This window comes from Carcharhinus amblyrhynchos, chromosome 26 (assembly GCF_965287045.1).
Source record: "Carcharhinus amblyrhynchos chromosome 26, sCarAmb.v2.hapA, whole genome shotgun sequence".
Lineage (NCBI taxonomy): Eukaryota > Metazoa > Chordata > Chondrichthyes > Carcharhiniformes > Carcharhinidae > Carcharhinus > Carcharhinus amblyrhynchos.
This window is the reverse complement of record NC_137349.1, coordinates 25391663-25411639: the sequence shown is the minus strand read 5'-3', so window position 1 is coordinate 25411639 and position 19977 is coordinate 25391663. Positions and strand designations below refer to the sequence as shown.

General features: G+C 41.2%; 1 protein-coding gene across 1 annotated transcript; it reads left to right on the top strand.

Annotated features, from left to right (window-relative positions):
• The first annotated feature begins 916 nt into the window (after positions 1–916).
• On the top strand, positions 917–18343 carry LOC145358487 (acidic leucine-rich nuclear phosphoprotein 32 family member A-like). The gene is made up of 7 exons (XM_080212577.1): positions 917–1510; positions 7351–7500; positions 10065–10187; positions 13015–13231; positions 14256–14377; positions 14701–14746; positions 16520–18343. The coding sequence occupies exons 1-7, from the start codon at positions 1457–1459 to the stop codon at positions 16600–16602; spliced, it is 795 nt and encodes a 264-aa protein (XP_080068703.1). The 5' UTR covers positions 917–1456; the 3' UTR covers positions 16603–18343.
• Positions 18344–19977: the final 1634 nt, after the last annotated feature.

Here is a 19977-nt window from a genome sequence, read left to right as displayed (position 1 = left end):
TCGTAGAGGCGGGTACAATTACAACATTTCAAAGACATTTGGGCAGATACTTGGATAGGAAAGGGTCAGAGGGACTGGGCCAAACGCAGGCAAATGGGACTAGTGCAGTTTAGGAAACCTGGTCAGCATGTGTGAGTTGGGCCATAGGGCCTGTTTCTGTGTTGTATACCGCTATGACTCTATCACTGGAATTCTACTGCCCTGCCCACCATGGGAATCCAAGCAGGCGAGGGGCAGACAACGGGAAGGTTCATTGGCATCAGGCAGGAATCTCTGGTCTCGGGTCAAGTGAGGCTGTAAAATCCCACCCATCCACTCTCATTCTTCAATGTAAATCTGCTGTATAGAGAGATTTTGGGAGAAATTCGGAATAGAGAACACGGGCATTAATGGAATATTCAGAGAGATGGAACAAAGTGAGATGCTGAAAGAAGGAGAAAGTGTTTTTAGAAATAGGTAGAGAGAGTAGAATTTGAGTCAAAGCCAGGCTGTCAATGCCATTATTCATGCTAACTCATGGACGTGAAGGGTCTTGTTCATTAGTGAACACATTCTGAAGGGTGATGTGGAGTGAGTGGGTCATTTATTGCTCAGAGACCGGTTTGTGGCGGATGAAAACTCCCTCAAGTCTCAGAACATTTTAGAAACTAGATAGTGATAATTCAATTATTAATCATGTTGTTCTGTACCAACACCCCCAAGGCCAAAAGTCATCAATGGTTGCGCTCCAAAGACAAGAGAGACCCCAGGCGGCGCTGCATGCGGCGTCGCTTGCTGAAGCTGCAGTGGCGCTGGGCGCCCTGATGGAGGCGGTGGTCGGAGAGGACCAGAGCTGCAGTAGCGCTGGGCGCCCTGATGGGGCGGTGTTTCGGGCGGATCGGAGTCGAAACTGCAGCGGCGCTAGGCTCCCCGACGGGGCGGCGGTGGCAGTGAGTGGACCCGTCGTCGGGGCTGCAGTGGCGCTGGACGCCCTGAGGAGGAGACGTTTTGGACGGAGCCACCTGCCTTTGCGGGTTTCCATGGGCGGCGGTTGAGTGGACCCGCAATCAGAGCTGCAATGGTGCTGGGCGCCCTGCTGGGGCGGTGTTTTGGGCGGACCGGCCGTTGACGCTGCAGTGGTGCTGAGCGCCCTTAGCGGGTTTCCCTGGGCAGCGGTTGAGTTGACGCGCAGTCAGAGCTGTAGTAGCGTTGGGTGCCTGTTGGGGCGACCGGCAATTGCCGCTGGGCGCCGTGAGGGGGCGGCGGTTTGGGCGAACTAGGAATTGTCGCTGCAGTAGTGCTGGGCGCCGTGTGGGGGCGGCGGTTTGGGCGGACCTGCGGCTCGTTGCCCGAGCTTTCGGCAGTTTGGCGCGGTTGGAGCAAGCTGAGCTGAGGCAGGTTTTCCGTTCGTTTGCTTCTCATTGAAAGCGGTTTGAGGCGGCGGCCATTCCACCCCCTCCCTGTCCCCCACAGAGCCATGGACATGAAGAAGAGGATCAACCTGGAGCTGAGGAACAGGACTCCGGCCGATGTAAGCCGGGGAGCGGTGGGGGTGAAGGGAGAGGCGGGGGGTGGGGAGGAAAGCGGTTTCCCCGGGACCGCATGGCCGGGCCGGGCAGGCGGGAGGGAGAGGGAGAAACCTCTGGGCGGCTTTTAAATTTCCCGCCGGGCGGGGCGGTGGCCAGGGCCTTTCCAGTTGGCGGCGGGCTTCACGTTTTCCTTGCTGGCCCGGGCCGCACCGGCGCTTAGTTGGCGGCAACTGCGTCGCTTTCCCGCTCGCCCACAACTCGGGCCCCGGGAGTCCGGCTGGGCCCCAGGGAGCTGCAGCTGGCCTCGGCCTCCTCCTCCCCTCCACGTGTTACAGAGTGAGGGTGGGGGAGGAGGAGACTGCGCCAGGATTGCGCCTAAATTCCACTCACGGCGCAAAATCAGCCTCTTTTCCCCCCGTTTCCTCAGCGTCTGGAGAGGGAGGAAATTTTCTCTCTTAAAACAACAAATCCCCAAGAATTCACTCTTCGTGTATCTCCCATTAAAAAGACAGACACGTTTATTTCAGCATATGGATTGCAAATGTTAAACCTCTTCTAAGCAGCTACTTATTGCCCCCAATAAGTAGATAAATGTTCCCCCCAATAAAGCAGGTAAATGTTACCCCCCTCCCCAGTAAGCAGGTAAATGTTACCCCCCTCCCCAGTAAGCAGGTAAATGTTACCCCCCTCCCCAGTAAGCAGGTAAATGTTACCCCCCTCCCCAGTAAGCAGGTAAATGTTACCCCCCTCCCCAGTAAGCAGGTAAATGTTACCCCCCTCCCCAGTAAGCAGGTAAATGTTACCCCCCTCCCCAGTAAGCAGGTAAATGTTACCCCCCTCCCCAGTAAGCAGGTAAATGTTACCCCCCTCCCCAGTAAGCAGGTAAATGTTACCCCCCTCCCCAGTAAGCAGGTAAATGTTACCCCCCTCCCCAGTAAGCAGGTAAATGTTACCCCCCTCCCCAGTAAGCAGGTAAATGTTACCCCCCTCCCCAGTAAGCAGGTAAATGTTACCCCCCTCCCCAGTAAGCAGGTAAATGTTACCCCCCTCCCCAGTAAGCAGGTAAATGTTACCCCCCTCCCCAGTAAGCAGGTAAATGTTACCCCCCTCCCCAGTAAGCAGGTAAATGTTACCCCCCTCCCCAGTAAGCAGGTAAATGTTACCCCCCTCCCCAGTAAGCAGGTAAATGTTACCCCCCTCCCCAGTAAGCAGGTAAATGTTACCCCCCTCCCCAGTAAGCAGGTAAATGTTACCCCCCCTCCCCAGTAAGCAGGTAAATGTTACCCCCCTCCCCAGTAAGCAGGTAAATGTTACCCCCCTCCCCAGTAAGCAGGTAAATGTTACCCCCCTCCCCAGTAAGCAGGTAAATGTTACCCCCCTCCCCAGTAAGCAGGTAAATGTTACCCCCCTCCCCAGTAAGCAGGTAAATGTTACCCCCCTCCCCAGTAAGCAGGTAAATGTTACCCCCCTCCCCAGTAAGCAGGTAAATGTTACCCCCCTCCCCAGTAAGCAGGTAAATGTTACCCCCCTCCCCAGTAAGCAGGTAAATGTTACCCCCCTCCCCAGTAAGCAGGTAAATGTTACCCCCCTCCCCAGTAAGCAGGTAAATGTTACCCCCCTCCCCAGTAAGCAGGTAAATGTTACCCCCCTCCCCAGTAAGCAGGTAAATGTTACCCCCCTCCCCAGTAAGCAGGTAAATGTTACCCCCCTCCCCAGTAAGCAGGTAAATGTTACCCCCCTCCCCAGTAAGCAGGTAAATGTTACCCCCCCTCCCCAGTAAGCAGGTAAATGTTACCCCCCCTCCCCAGTAAGCAGGTAAATGTTACCGCCACCCCCCAAAGGAAGATGAATATTACCCCCCCAACAAGCAGATACATGTCCGTGTTTGCCCCCAGAAAAGTAGACAAATGTTACCCCTATCAATAAACAGATAAGTTTTACTCTCTCAAATAAACAGATGTTACCCCTCTCTCCAATAACCAGAAATGTTTACTCAATCCTTTTATATCTTTACAGAAAGTGGACATGACTACCGGACTTTAATTGAATATATTCTCTTGTGTGAAAAGTAGCACCAGAGCGCGTTCGTGCGCGCGCGCACACCCCCCCCCCCCCCCCCCCCCAAAAATCACAGTTCTGGCAGTTTAAATAAACATTTAAGTTTTTAATTGTCAAGATTCACACCCCTGCCCCTCTCACCCGCCCCTATGGTTTTCTTTGTTCTTTTGGAGTGATGTTCCAAGTCATCCTTTTGCAGTGATGACATTCAGGCCTCATGGTTAAAGTTCATTAAAAGTAACTGTTGCTGAGGATTAGCCTTTCTTGGGAGAGGAAAAAGGAGACAAATGAGCTGCACTTTATGGACTCTTTAATTAAATAGCATAAACCAGCAAAACTGGTACAGGCACTGGAATAATTATCTTGGTGCAGTATATTTCTACGCTGCGAAATATACATTGGCTCGGTTCATTAGTGAGGAAAACGTGATTAAGCCAAGAATGGGATATAACAATGATTAGCGATTGATAAGTTAGATTAATACTGGGGCCTACTGATCAGTATTGACCAATGAGTTCCTCGTGTGGGATTTGGGGGAGGTTACACGGGTTATCTGATGATGTGGAAACCCACCACAGTGTTTGAGTTTTTGAAGCAAGCTACTAAAATAAGAAATCTATGAATGCAGTTTCTGTTTTTGGCGGTGTCGACTACTCGCACATTTCCCATAGGAACTCGTTACATTTAATCAAAATATAGTTACTGGTGTCTGAGATTCTGTACCCTGAGGCACCTACCAGCTATGAAAAGTATTCAGTATACTGACGGGCACTGCACACTACTGTCTGGGCACAGACAAGACCATGAGGAGAGGCTGGCAGCTTCTTTATTGGGGGAGGGGGTAGGAAAGTGGAGTTAATGTCATGGTCATGCTCTTATTCAATCATGCTCTGATTCACTGGCAGAGCAGGCTTGAATGACACGCTCCTGCTAACAGCCAGGGTTACAGGATCCCTGAATATGTGCAGAGGTAGCACTGTAGTTTACTAGCAGAGAACACCCAAGAATCTTCCTAATGCTCACTTAATCCAGACCACACTACAGTACACATTAGAACCAGGTTATCCGAAGCTCTAGAAAGGATTCCGGCACGTGGGATCGAGGCCCTCACTGGGCAGGAATCTGGGATATTAATAGACACACAAATGCTCATTAACGAGCCAGAGTAGCTGTTCAATCATTAAATGCATTGCTATGGATCTGTGTCACCTTGGAGGATGTTCATCATTGATCGTTTAAACAACTGATGTGTTTGAGAGCCTGCTCAGAGGGTCTGTTCTTTCCTCTGTCAGTGGATGTAGGATCATGCCTTAAACCACAAGTTGAAATTGTTATGTGCAGCATTTGAGCTAAGGCCCTGTTCTTAGCCTTGGGTAGATATAAAAGTTTCAATGACTTTATTGAACCAGGACAACATTCTCAACCATACCTGCCAAAGAAGATTACGAAACAATAGTAATTATTCTTCAAAAGTCGTTTAGCAATTGTATCAGACACATAAGTTGCATTGTTCTTGGTAGGGTACGAGCACCAGAATTACTTTGGGACAGTAAAGTAAACAGCATGACTCAATTCTATCCAAATGTCTGTCGATTACCACATCCTGACCACAGCATGGGCACACGTATCGTGCCCACAGTTGTAGATAGTGGAACTTCAGCAGCAACTTGCCACCCAGTTAAAGTAGGTGCTGAGTTATGGCTAAATGTGACTGTTCTTGTACCCGACTTCAGATGGCCATTGTACTGAGACCAGGGCTTCATGGAGTTAGAGTTTATCAGGACAGGTTGTGGCATGCTTGCTACTTCGAATTTGTAAATATTCCGAGTTTGGTGTCTGTTTAAAGACTTGGTCCATGTCGGACCTGGCTCAATAGTAGCTCACTCATTGAGTGAGATGGTCATACATTCAAAAGCTGCTACAAAACCTAAGTGCACAATGCAGGTGAAGTGCAGCACTGGGGAAATACCAGTGTTGCATGTGTTACTTCTTCAGGGTGAGATATTAAGCTCTGACCCAGTCTACTTTCTAAGAAGGACATAAAAGATCCCAGAGGCTTTTCAAAACATGAAGATTCTGGCGCCCTGGCCAATGTTTAGCCAGCATCCTGCACTACTAAAAATATTTTATTTGACCCTGTATTTTCATGACTGCTTTGGCTCCTTTCTCTGCTGACTGTTGTTTCCCCATATTGCAACTTTACATTGTGTGGCTGAGCAGCATTTTGGGTTGACCTCGGATCTTGAGCAATGCAAGTTCTTTCTAAAATCCAGGTACTTGTGAGCAACTTTTGAAAAGAGACAGATCCATTGTCTGGTTGTGTTCTCCTCTGGGATACCCAGTGACTGGTCACTGTACCTCCCTGAAACAATTTCCCCTTTCATCACAAATCAATCTTGCTCATTATGTACCGATGAACCTAGAATTCACTACAGTTTGTCTAACACAGTGGTATTTGTCAATGGGCATTTGATAGGAAAAGATGCAGACTTTAATGTTACATCTATAGTGGTTCACTTCCTATGTGAAACAGTGCTGAACCTTAATTTCCTGTGGCAGAATAAAAGGTTATTGGTTCTTACCTGTGCCTCTTGCCTAGAATGGTGCTTCACCCTGGGTTTTCATCCTTCGCTGTGTCCAGTTTATTACATAGACCACTTCCTTTCGTTGCTTAACATTGCCTAACTCTCATTAGCTTCCACTGCAACTTACCCAACAGCCACACACAAAGTCCTTTGCTCCCAGCTCTCTCAGTAGGTTTTCTGATTTGGTAGCTTTACTGCAAAGTACCTTTGCAATCTCCAGGTATACATGCTGCCACACACCCTCTGTTCCCCCCTTCTGTTTCTCATGCTCCACTTTACTTTACCATCAGTGATAATTATCAAAAGCATGAAGGAGGGGTGGTCACCGATGACTTTCACTATCATAACTGTCAAAACTTCTGCCACCAAATTATAGATAACCTGTCAAAATATAATTAATGTATTACCAGTTTTGAATTTCATTGTTTTAAATTCGTTTTGAACATGAGCTTGCAGTTACCAGCAGAGGGCAATGTAGACAACGATCACATCAATCAGCCCCATACATTCCCAATAAAGCACTGAACAGAGTTGCAGATACCTAGACATTGGGCTAAATCTCCTTAAAACTGTTTTCTGCCAACTTTTTCTTTAGTCTTTGCATCTGAGAAATGTTAGCTGCTTCTAGCATGCAATTCCAAAGGCACACGGTGGGTGCAATAGCGAGCCTAGAACATTAAACCTAGGGTAACAATGCGGTATTTCTCCCTCACTCTCTCTCCTCGTTCCTCCTCTCTCTCTCTCCCCCCTCCCTTGTGTCTACAAATGCATCCAGTTTGATGGGGCAAACAAAGGTTTGGATTTCATATTCTGCCAGATTTTAATCCTGACCTTCACCAGATACCTGATTCCAGTGCAGTGGGGGGGGAGGGTTCACGGGCACATAAGGAGAAAGGTGGCTAGATTTAATAGGGCAGGTCATCCTAGGGCAGGCCTCATTCAGTAATAACACTACAAGAAGCTCGTGGGCCAAGGTATCGTTCCAATTTCTAGTGTTCTCGCCTAACCATAAGTTACTGTGATTCCTCCCATGCCAAGGACCTATAGGCCTTAAAGACATCTAACGCAATACACTGAAGGTAATATTGCAGAAAAATTCTGCTGCGCCTTACTAGATTAAAAGCTTAAATAAAATTTACGTTTAACTTTTGCAAGTTGCAAACATTGTGCTGCATTTATCTTTGGCTTTTCTCTTGCAGGTTAAGGAGCTGGTTTTGGATAACTGCAGGTCAAATGATGGCAAGATTGAGGGACTGTCTGCAGCATTTGAGAGCTTAGAGTTTCTCAGTATGATCAACGTAATGCTGACATCTGTGTCAAATCTCCCAAAGTTAAATAAACTAAGAAAGGTAGGAATTTAAACTCTCATTTTTCAGGTAGCATTGATTATCCTTGAAGTCCAAGTACAAATGCAACACTGCCGATTTACTGTGTCAACTTGCAATGAATTTGGCGCAATCTTCCTGGTGGACAGCTTTCCAATAACTATGTTGTGTTAACTAGGGTGATTTTGAGTTCTGAGCGTGGTTATAAAGCTACACAGCAATGGCTGAACATACCATAGTACACTCATGAAACATCTGTAATGATTTAAACTTCCAATTAATATCTGCCTGAACATTTATAGCTCTTTGTGATTAATTGTGATGGCAGTGACTGATAATCATAGATGTGTCAGTTAAATAGTCTTTGTTAATACACCTGTGTCTGACGCCATCTTTCATTCTGACTATTTGGCATTGGATGCATAATTTAGAAGTGACTATTCTTGAGGTGATTGGTTGTGTCATTAATATAAACTGGACCGGATAATAGACAGGGACTGAAGGAAACTAAATTTAGGCAGTTACATTAGCATTCAAATTCGTACTAAACATCTATAATCTTTGTGGATAGTAAATCTCAATTTGCGAATCTCAATTCCAACTGTGGAATTATAGAAAAGTGTTAAATGATTCATGGAATATCCTTCAGCTATTCCTCACAGATGCTCTGTTATAGTAGATTATTAATCTGCATATTATGGTTCTTTAACTCCTTTACGTTATATTAGTTGTTTTTGGTACTGTATCTTTATTTTCAAGGTGTAGGTGGGGCTAGCATTTATTGCCCAGCCTAGGTTAGTTTGAGGTGGTGACGTTTAACGGTCAACCATGAACCATGGCAGTCCTAGTCATTGTGCCAAGTGAGGAATTCTGCAATTTTTGACCTAGTGATGTTGAAGGATCGGTGAAATAAATCCCTGTCAGGATGGTATCTGACCTGGTGATAATGCTCCCATGACATGCTGCTGCTGGCGAGTTTGTGTCATGCTTTCTGTAGCTAGTATATACTGCATCACTGGTGCAATGGGAGGGACGTTTAGTCCAGTGGCAAGGACACTAATCAGTTGATTGCTGTGTCCCAGTTGGCAATTCTTCAAAAACAGTATCCAGTTGCTTTAAAATTTGAGCAGACTGCATCCAAAAGTTATAAAGAGCATTCAACTCAAGTAGATTATTATTTGGCTAAAATACATTCGCAGCAAGGACAAAATTGTTTAAAGTTTCATTTCGATTCTTGTTTTTCTGGCCAGCGTTCATATTCAATCAATTGTACTTTATAATTTGATAAATTAGAATATTTGCTTCTATTAATTGTCTTGTAAATTATTTTATAAAATATTCAACATTGCTGCCTCTGTTAGACTGATCTGAGCTTCGTAATGCTCCCAATTACTTTGTGAAATTCAGATCCTGGTCCTGTGTGCCAGAGTGGCCATTCTGAATTGTGTTAGAGACATTAGTTGAAAGGTATTCGATAATTATTTTCCCTTCTGATATGTACACGTTACAGAATTCAGCTGGGAGTTACCATTGATGTTTGAGACTTAAAGCATGCCAATCTCATTTTCCCTTTGAACCTATTCCAAAATGTATTAGTAGTTATTTGAATCTTAATTATTTAACACAGGAACAGTACAACATTGAATAAAGCTCCTAACTGCCCCTCATCAAGAATAAAATCAACGGCAGTTATATTCTTTTGTTTAATGGTGTACATGGTAGTATTTTTGAGGTTAAATATCAAGGGTTTGATAACTAATAATCAAAGTGGATACAAATATGTTGTATTTCACACTTCAACGTCAGTTAGCTTAGATTTCCTTAAAGCACTATAAGAGTTACATTTAGAACAACTTTGTACAATTTTGTTTACAGTTTAAACATGAAACGATTTTAACCTGGAGCTTTCAGTCTTATTCTCTGATCCAAGCACAATGTAAAATCTCAGCTGTGTCGTAGATTGGTTGTTGTAGGCAAAAGAATACCATCTATCTGAGGTGTTTAACCTCACTTGGAGATGGTGGTCTGTTGATAATTACAAGCTGTGGTTTTTATCATTTTTAGTCACCTTATCCTAGCAATTACAGTTGACATATTTGCCATCAGTGTAACCTGACATTGTGATAAAACGTTCGCCATGTGGTTAAACATCGACATGACCTCATGAACGTTTTCCTGAGATTCAACACACTACTTTCCTTCACATTCCAACTTGTTTTCTTGCTTTCGTTCCTTGGATGCAATTCTTAAACATTTTAAAGGTGGCCTTTTATATCATCAATTTAACCAAACCTGGTTATAAACCTGCCTGATTCTACACAAAATCGGCCCTTGGTTTCTGGTTGTCTTCAATTAGTTGTAATTTGCAGTTACTATACTATGAACCTATTGACAAGCCAAAGTATGTGCAAACTATTTTGGAATGAAATTGTTCAGCTCTTTACTGTCTGCCCACCGACTATATTTTAAAGATTACTTTGTCCATGTATTGTTGTGAGCGGCACAGGTCCAGGGCTTTCTGCAGTTTTAATTTGTTACAAAATAGTTCAGCATTGTGATTTACAAACATTGCAATCTTAATTTTTCAGCTTGAACTAAGTGATAACAGGATATCTGGAGGTCTTGAAGTTCTGGCAGAAAGGACCCCAAGCCTCACACACTTAAACCTCAGTGGAAACAAAATCAAGGACATCAACACTCTGGAGCCTTTGGTAAGAAATAGTTATAGATGAGGGATGAAACCCTGAATAATATATACAGCTCAACAAGACTTAACTGGACAGAATTGTGGCTATTACAGGTTAACAATTATCCATTGTTGGCGAGTGATATATTGAGTGGGGATATTCTGAAAGGGCACTTGGAGCCAGTGACAGCTCAGCTCAGCCCAGCCTCCTGGACCAGACTCTCTTACCTGGATTCAGTTGAGTCTGAAGGAAGCTGCATGTGGTTAACATACACACCTTTGCTTTGAGTATTATTGATTATAATATTTTATAATTTTAAGAAGTAACAAGCCTTGGTAGATGAAATAAGTTGCTTCCTCAGGACTCTCCGCTCTCTTCATTGGAGACTTGTGACCCTGATTTAAAACTGGATGCCTGGAATATAATGTGATGGTTAGAAAATAATCAAGTGGCAGAATGGTTAGCACTGCTGCCTCACAGCACCAGAGACCTGGGTTTGATTCCCACCTTGTCACTGTCTGCGGGGTTTGCACGTTCTCTGTGCCTGCGTGGGTTTCCTCTGGGTGCTCTGGTTTCCTTCCAAAAGACGTGCTGATTAAGTGCATTAATTGTCCTTCAGTGTATCCAAACAGGTGCAGGAGTGTGGTGACTAGAGGATTTTCTCAGTAACTTCATTGCCATGTTACTTGTGATTAATAAATAAACTTTCTAACCTTATATGCCTTCAGGCCAAATTTTGACAATCAGGCACCAACACTTGTATGTGGAACGATGTACACTTGGCACCTGGTGGTTCATTTAATCTACGCTAACTGCTTGTTTCCGCTATGGCTAATAATATTCATTAACTTGAACGCAGATTCTTTCATAGTCTGAGCTTCTGCAAATGTCATCTTTATGGCCTAAGGCAATAGCATTTTAGCAGACAGTTTTGGTCTGTGGAACAGGATTTGAACTCTTTTTAACAGAACCTTAATTTAAATTTCCGAATCCATTTTGGCTCCTTGGGTAAAGAAGAGATTTTTTAAATGGTGAAACCGGGGGTGTTGATGTTTTCTTGTTTGTGTTAATGAGATGATGTGATTTACTTTGGCGTTGAGCAGTAGGGAAAGAGAGAAAGGAGAACAAACATACTTAAAAGACTTGTAGTTAGAATTGTGACCGAGTGAGAGCCTGAGAGATAGAATTATACTGGAGGACTAATATAACCTGAAGCAATTCAGAGCAAATTTTGAACTTGGGGAGAGCGGCTAGAGACTAGCCAATTTAGAGTCTGTTCATGCAGAAAGAGAGAGAAAGAAATGCATTACAAGTTTACAGTAGGCCAGTTAGCCAAATGCCAGCTGTGTTTGGATCCACGATACTAGACTAAATTCATGAGCATTTTTTAAAAATTGACCTGTTAAAAAGGCAGGTCACATTTAACAAATTTAAACTGCGAAGAAATGGATAATTGGGTAGATAGTGGAGCAGGTATGGCAGATGTGCTAGTATAAGACTTTAACAGGTTTTCACTAAAATATCTAAGAGGAGTCTTGTTTAGAGCGTGCATGTGTAAAAAAAAAAGTGACCTGGAAAGTTGATGAACTGGAATTGCAGCACTGGAGTTAATGGGCGTTGCTTGAAAAACAAGGAGTGGGTGTGTACTCAATATAAAAACGTTGAAGGGTGTGGGTAAACAGATAAATGTATGGGATTAAATGCCATTCTTCGATAATGCAATTGGATAAATCCATTTTAAAAAGCAGAATACTGCAACAATGAGGTATGGTACAAAAGCATCAATTGGGCCTTAGTTTGAGTTTCTCATTATAGAAAGGACATTAATGTTATAAGAGATAATAAAACATATCTGTTTAGGAATAAATGCAAATAAATCAGGATACTGGGATCAGAAACTATCATTGAGGAGAAATTATTTGCATGGGAGCAGAGAAGGCCAAGAGCAGATCCACTGGAAATTGTTTGAAGGCTTTGAGAGGGTCCCCATCATTCAAATTCATGCTGTAACCCTCAAATTTAAACTCAAACATAAAATTTAAGTTTCAAATGCCATTGTATCCATGCTGTTGTTTTGAAATTACTGACATGTACCACAAAGCATTATAACAGGTGCCTGGTGCTATTAGTTTTAAGTTTATTTATTAGTGTTGCAAGCAGTCTTACATTAACACTGCAATGAAGTTACTGTGAAAATCCACCACACTCCAGCGCCTTTTCTTCTTCAGTAGAAAGGCTTTCGCAATTAATGATGCAGATTGTCCATAAACTGTTTTTTCTTGAGTAATGCACTTCTTGAAGTCTCCTCTCATAGTATGTAGCTTGAAGATAGGATTCTCTTTAAAGCAATTACTACATTTCAAAACCATTTTGTGGCTGAAATGCCTTGGAAAGTTTTGAAATCCTAAGCACAATGTAAATCTTTGAGCTGAAGTAACACAGTAAAACTCTTTCTGCAACTTTTTTTTTAAGTAAACTGTCCCCAAATCTCTTGACTAAAAGCCTTTAATTAGCCCGTGATCGAAAGAATCTTGCTATTTAAAATTTGAGGTGGGGAGTCCTCCATTTTAATTTGCATCGCCATAGATTTTTCTTAAAAATTGTGTGAAACAGAAGTCAGATTCTGTCCACTCAGATGCCAGGTGTGAGGATAAATTGATATTTGGGCTGCATGGAGTATTGGTTACAAAATATTAATTGTTACTGTGGGTTCTATGCAAATGATATTCAACTTTGAAGAGATATAGCCAAACTAAACAATATCTAATATCTTTCTCCTGTCCTCTTCCTATAATTTGCTGTTTTCTGAACAGAATTGCAGAATCCTCAAATTTATTTTCTTACTCAACAGAAGAAACTTCTGAATCTGAGGAGTCTTGACTTATTTAACTGTGAAGTAACTAACTTAAATGACTACAGAGATAGCATGTTCAAGCTGCTCCCCCAGCTCACGTACCTTGATGGATACGACCAAGATGACCAGGAGGCACCAGATTCGGATGTGGAAGGAGATGGCGACTGTTTAGATGATGATGAGGAGGAAGACGATGATGAGGAAAATGAGGATGGTAGGTTTTCCCACATGGATCTAAGCTGTTAATGTGCAAAGCCTGAAGTGCTCCTCTAATATTGTATCGCCAAATTAGTTAATCTGGTAACCAGATAGCTTCAATTGTCCCACTTTGTAAAGGGAGTCCTGCAACTTTCCTCAGTCTTAAAGCTGACTTAATTGACATGTTGACATATTTGCTGATGGAATGATAATGCCATTGTGATAATGAAATATGTTCCAAAGGCAGTAACCTTTCCAGTTTGATTACTTAACCCTTTTGGATTAGTGACATACTCATGATGTGAATTATTAAATGTAATTGAAAAAAGTTAAATACTCATAGTGGAATGTTAAAATTATTGATAAGCTTTTGGAAATATTTCCCTGTTCTTAGCTGCAAAAGTAATTTCTTGGCAAATATAGATAGAGGTATTTCATCTCAGAGTTTGTTAGAAGGTCCAAATTTTGTGCTCCCCAGTCTTCAAATCGTATTGCTGTATTCCAAGATGATAACAGTGTGTAGGCTTGAAATCTACCAATTTGCTTAACTCTAGATTTTTGTATGAACAATGAAGTAGCGTTTAAGTGTACAATGTGAAATTTGTACGAGACATCTGATTACCATACACAAACTGTTTGATAGTACAGAAATTTCAAATATATATTTATTTGTAAGCTAAACTTATAGGAGTCACCTATTGATTGTCAACCTCAGTAAAACTTGACTTTTCTTATTTATTTTAATTTATTTATAACTTGTCACAATAATATTTATACGTACAAAGTAGTTTTGGTATAAATACAGTCATCTAAAATATTTTGTATATAAATGTTTTATTTGTGTGTGGTCTTGTCTGTTTTTCTCTCTTTAAATGTTTTTATTTTTCAATATATTTGTTCCGTTCGCTTAACACTTGGATGTGTAACTTTTTTGTCTGCTTCTATGATCCTGTTTTGGTAGTGGAAAAATGCATAGGTTAAAATGTGGGGCCTTAAGGTCTTGCATGGAATTAATTCACTAATCTGTATAATTGCTGCAGTTGAAGAGGAGGAGGATGATGATGATGAAGAGGGAGAGTTTGATGTATTGGATGAGGAGGATGAAGATGAACTTGACGGAGAAGATGATGATGACGAAGATGAAGATAGTGCAGATGAAGATGTAAGTGACAAACTACTTTTTTAAAAAAAACACCTGATTTGATTTTTTTCACTCTCCACCTTGTTTCCCCTTTTTCTTCTCTTAAAATTAGTCATGGGTACGTGCAAAGGAATTATTATTGAGTCCAGTTGCAGTTTGATCTTTGCATCGACTTCTTAGCGGTCAGGTGTATAAGCATTCAAGTCCACAAGTAATCAGACTTTGTTTTGTGTAGGTTATATTCATAAATATTTGCATCCAAATGTATGAAAGCATTGAGTCAGTCTGTTTAGTTACAGTTGAGCCTGAAACATCAAACTGATTTCATTTTGTTTTTCATTTAGGATGATGAGGATGAAGAAGCTGAAGATGGTGATGAGGAATGCAAAGGTAAGCTTCACAAAACACTTCGCTAGTTTAACCAACGCAGAAAAGATGTATATAAAATCCAAATACTGAATAATGTTTAATGTATACCTGAAGTTTTGCATAGCTTTTGTCTCTTCAGAATTCTGATTTTCTATTGATCTTTTCCAGCCTCTTGATCGTAACTGATCTAATTTCTTCTGTCCCATTCACATTTGGTCTTGCAACTCCCAGCTATACTTTTTATTTATGAATATTTTTAATGCACTACCTATTCACAATCCTTATCTCTTTGTGGCTTTATTGTTGCCTCCTTTTTCCTTAAAGTTCTTCCTCCTGACCTCCTCAATTCACCTCCAATATTCAACTGCAAGTTAACATATCCCAATATATTGAAAATAAGTCTTGACATTTATATACTGGCACATCCACTTTTTCACATTTAATGAGGCGACTACATAAATTGACTTTCTACAAACAAACATTTTAAGTATGTGCATTAATAATTTGCACAAGTTGATCATTGAAAATAACATGCATATCTGCTTGCATGTGCACATTTCTTGTCCATCAACCATGATTCCTATTGCCATTTTTGGTGCTGCTTTTCTGGCAACCTGTAACATTTAAACAGCCTCTGCAGCAGTTGCCTAGATCACACACAAGGCTTTTGAATTGGTGATAAACTGCCATATTTCTTCATTAACTGAAATTACTCGTACCAAAAATACTATTTTGAATAATAGTCAAAGACCTATGTATTTTGCATAAGCAACATATTTATATGTAATGGTTGCCAGGTAGAAAGATGCTATTCAGTCTATTGTCTATACTCTGGTCCTATTTACCAATTATATTTCAGTACTGTTTCAGAGTTTTATTTAAAGGAATACCAGGAATGCATTTCAAGAAAATCGGATACAGCCCATTTTAATTTTTAAGAAATAAATTTGATTTAAGGCAAAAGTTTAATGACAAGAATTAATTGGTAGTCAGGGGGCTGAGGATGAGTAAAGCAGTTTGTGGGAGGAGACAATGAAATGAAGAGTTTGATGTCAGTAGGGTCAGAAGGAAAGCTCTAGACTCTGTTATCCATCATTCCAAAATGACTGCCAATGCTCCTTAATGCTGAGGCCCCCTGAGATGATCAATTGGACTGAATATTCTGTTCTGTCATAGTAATTAATTTGAAACTATTTTAGTCATTGTGTGCATCTTACTGTAGCACCTTTATGTTAATGGGCAATCAACCTTATATCTATTAACTTATGGCGCAGCAAATTGGTTTGTATCTTACTTTTAATGTTCCTGATCCCTTCTATAAGACCATAAGGCGTAGAAGCAGAAGTGGGCCGTTCAGCCAATCAAATCTGATCTGCCATTCAATGAGATCATGACTGATCTGATATGATGATCCTTAACTCCACTTTTTCGCCTTACCCCAATAACCCCTGATTCCCTTGCTGATTAAAAATCTGCCTATCTCAGCCTCGAACATGCAAAAAACCCAGCCTCTACAGCCCTCTGTGGTAAAGAATTCCACAGAATCACTACCCTCTTAGAGATTAAATTTCTCATCATTTTCGTCTTAAAATGGGTGACGCCCTACTCTGAGATTATGCCCTCAGGTCCTAGACTCTCCAGCAAGGGAAAGCAACCTTCCAACGTCTACCCTGTCAAGCCCAGATAGTCCTGATGTAATTTAAATACTTCTCCATCTCTACTTTTCACTTGCAATAGTCACTTAACCAAAACTTTATATCCTTACATGTGTTTGAACAAATTCTTCTCCTCCAGAAATTGTCCAAGGGCAGAAACGAAAGAGGACCCAAGAGGATGAGGAGGATGAGGATACTGAAGATGATCTTGATGATCAATGAGCCCAATAAATGTACAGACTGTGACTGTGGTTGATATTCGCATCAAGTGACATTCCTCTGAGGCAGTATCTGTAGCTATGGCGATGTATATTTATGAAAAATATATTTCATGAGCTGTTTTGTTTTAAAAGTGCATTTATAACTGATTATGACATTTCTGACACGTTGGATAAAGCATCGGATTGCTGGGGGATCTGGAACGTTGCCTTAGATTGGTCAGAGTTGCCACTGTTGAACCAAAGTTATACCATGAAAACTTGGCTAGTGGTGAGTTTTGTTTGTAATCTCTCCCCTTTAACTCCCATAAGAATCAGTTAGTGCCCCTCCTAACAGAACATTACTTTTTTTTTGGCAAGGAGTTTCCCACCAGTATTTGTATTTTTTGGCCCTTCTCCACTCCCCCCCTCCCCCTTCCCTGGATTGGTATTCCAAAGAGTGACAAAGGAGCTTGAGTAGCTGGCATTCCTAAATCATTAATTATTTTGAAGGATGCACGTGCTCCATAGCCTTAGCTGGTAGAATGCTGTGACTTCAAACTAAAAAGCAGGCTGACTCGCCTAAGTGATTCTTGTGGTAGGCATTCATTTTGTTCATAACAATCACTAAGGATAGCAGTTATACATTATTAGAAAAACTTATCTCAAACTTACTGCATTCAGTTTGGAGTTTATGCCATTACTGTGCCTTATAGTGTAGTTGGTCCAGCGGACAATGTTTTTGTTAAATGTGGTTGGGATTATTGAGTTGTCGCTGTGTATCAGAGCGTACGATAAGACAGCCTGTGCAATCTGTCAGAAATGTGTTTTTTTTAAACCCCAGTCTCCATTATTGACTACTTATTGTTTTGGCATTTCCATAGCAACAGAACTGATGCAAGAGTGGTGAGCAGAAGTGTTTTAAGAAGCTGTCTTTTTCAGAAACCTGAGTATTCAATAAAAATCTATTCCACAACTACAGTTAAGGTATATTTTGTAGTTGCAACTGCCCGACACGTTACTGGTGTTTAACATTTAGTGCTGGGCTTGTTGCTAACTAATGTTTCTCTAAAATGGATCTGGTGGAAATGTCATCAGCAGTTGAATAGAAATGCAAAAATACCAAGAGCTTTGCTACAGGTATACCAGATTTTCTGAAAAAGGTTGTTCAGTTTTTAATTACAAATGCAAAAAACCCTATAAAGAGGAAAGTAAATGGCTTTCAAATATTTGTATAAACTCGGTCAACAGTCTCTTTGTATTATAACAGTATATTATGGAATTAGTTCTAGATACCCATTGAAAAATGGATATTTATAAACTCTGGGACTTTTTTAAAAGAAAACTAAATGTTGAGATTAGAAACTAGGTAATTTGTTACTTTTTATCTTTAGTGCGGTGTGAATTTTTTAGAGAAAAATGAATTTGAGTATAAATTTTCAGTGTAGTAACTTTACAAATGTATTAAGCTTTGAAATGTTGCTGTTCAGGTTATTTCTGTACAGAAAATAAGTTCAGAAGACCGATTTCATGTTAATGTATCTAGTTTTGTTATAAATTTTCAAAATAAATGGGTTTTTAATAAAAAGTTTTTTTACTGCTAGTTGCATATGCTGAGTGCATGAGCCATGTGTTCCCAATCCTCAGCAAGTGTGAATGCTGAGTCATCCCTGAGTAAGATGGGAATGACTCCAATTTTCTCTACGTTAAGGAACCTGTGTGGTTGAGATCTGGAGCCCAATGAAGAATAAATATTTGGAACTGTCCTACTACTGTGACCAGTGATGATTAGTACATTGTTTACATCGGTAAGGTGCCAAATTCTGGAGTTTTTAAAATTCTTTCATGGGATGTGGGCGTGGCTGGTTGGCGATTTATTGTCCATCCCTAACATCCCTTGAACTGGTTGGGCATTTAAAAGTGTCAAGCACATTACTGTAGATCTGGAGTCACGTTTAGGCTAGACCAGGTAAGGATGCCAGGTTTTTCCCTCAATCAGATGAGTTTTTACACCAATTGACAAAATTTCATAGTCATCATTGAACTTTAATTCCAGGCTTTTATTGAATTCAAATTTCACAATCTGTCATTGTGAGATTTGAACTCAGGTCCCCAAAGCATTGCCCTGTGTCTGGATTACTGGTCTAATGACTACTACTATGCCATCAGCGCCAGTGGTTTTTCCTCAGTAAGAAAATGTCTGTTTTGGAATTATGCACAAAATATTCAGAATAAATTTGGGTATGCTGGGAAACACACATTCCTGGTTTCTGAGCTGCAAAGGACCAGAAGTCTGGATTGTATTCAAATCTTCACTTAATTATTGTAGTTTTAGTTTAACATTTAATTTTAGGTGCTCAGTATGAGGAACTGTTTAAACGTAGAAACTAGAAACAGGAGTAGGTCATTTGGCTTTTCAAGATTGTTCGACCATTCGTTATGATCATGGCTGATCATAGAATTAAATATCCTGATTTCACCTCCACCCTGTCCCCCTTCAGCCAATGTCCTTTGATCCCTTTAGTCCCGAGAGCTGTATTTAATCCCTCCTTGAAACCAGACATTTTTGGTCTCAACTACTTTCTGTGGTAGTGAATTCCATGCATTCACCACCCTCTAAGTAAAGAAATTTCTCCTCACCTCAGTTCTGAAAGGTTTGTCCCCTTATCCTCAAACTTCGACCCCTATAAGTTCCTGAGATCTCCTTTCACTCTTCTAAATTCCAGTGACCATAATCTTAACTGACTTAGTCTCTCCTTATAAGACAGACCTGCCATCCCAGGGATCAGCCTGGTAAACCTTCACTATTATTTCTATAGCAAGGACGCCGTAGATAAGTTTTAATTTTTTCATTCAGTGCCTTAGTGGTTGAATGGTGATCGGTTAATGTAAATGGTGAATAGTTGTTTTCTGAAAGTGGCAGTTGAATTATTTGGAAGTAAAGACAATAGAAAAGTGAGCTGCCTAGTAAAGGATATCATTTAAGCTACTGGGCTCCAGAATAAATGTCAGTCGGAGTTCAGTCTTTGGGTGCATAGAAAATAGGAGCAAGTATAGGCCACTCAGCCTTTCGAATGTGCTGTGCCATTCAACGTGATCATGGCTGATCCTCTATCTCAACACCATTCTCGAATGCTCTCCCCATAACCCTTGACACAGTTGGCCTAGAGTGATAAAATTTATTAGGAAGCTGGTCTGAGATTTTAAAAAAACATGCTCAAAATGCACTCAGCATTCAAGCAGTATCTACGGAAACAGACTTAGCGCAATGACCTTTCATCAGGACGGGATGATGTTAGGAATAAACAGCTTTTTAGCAAGTGTGAAATGGATGGAGAGGGGTACAATGGGGAATTAGTTGCGATGGGGTAGAGAACAGGATTCTTTTAACAAGTGATGA

Excerpts from the sequence above, each read along its gene's own strand:
- LOC145358487 (XM_080212577.1), top strand. The coding sequence starts at position 1,457 with ATGGACATGAAGAAGAGGATCAACCTGGAGCTGAGGAACAGGACTCCG. Across the intron at positions 10,188-13,014 it reads TCAACACTCTGGAGCCTTTG|AAGAAACTTCTGAATCTGAG; the intron begins GTAAGAAATAGT and ends CTTACTCAACAG. Across the intron at positions 13,232-14,255 it reads TGATGAGGAAAATGAGGATG|TTGAAGAGGAGGAGGATGAT; the intron begins GTAGGTTTTCCC and ends TAATTGCTGCAG.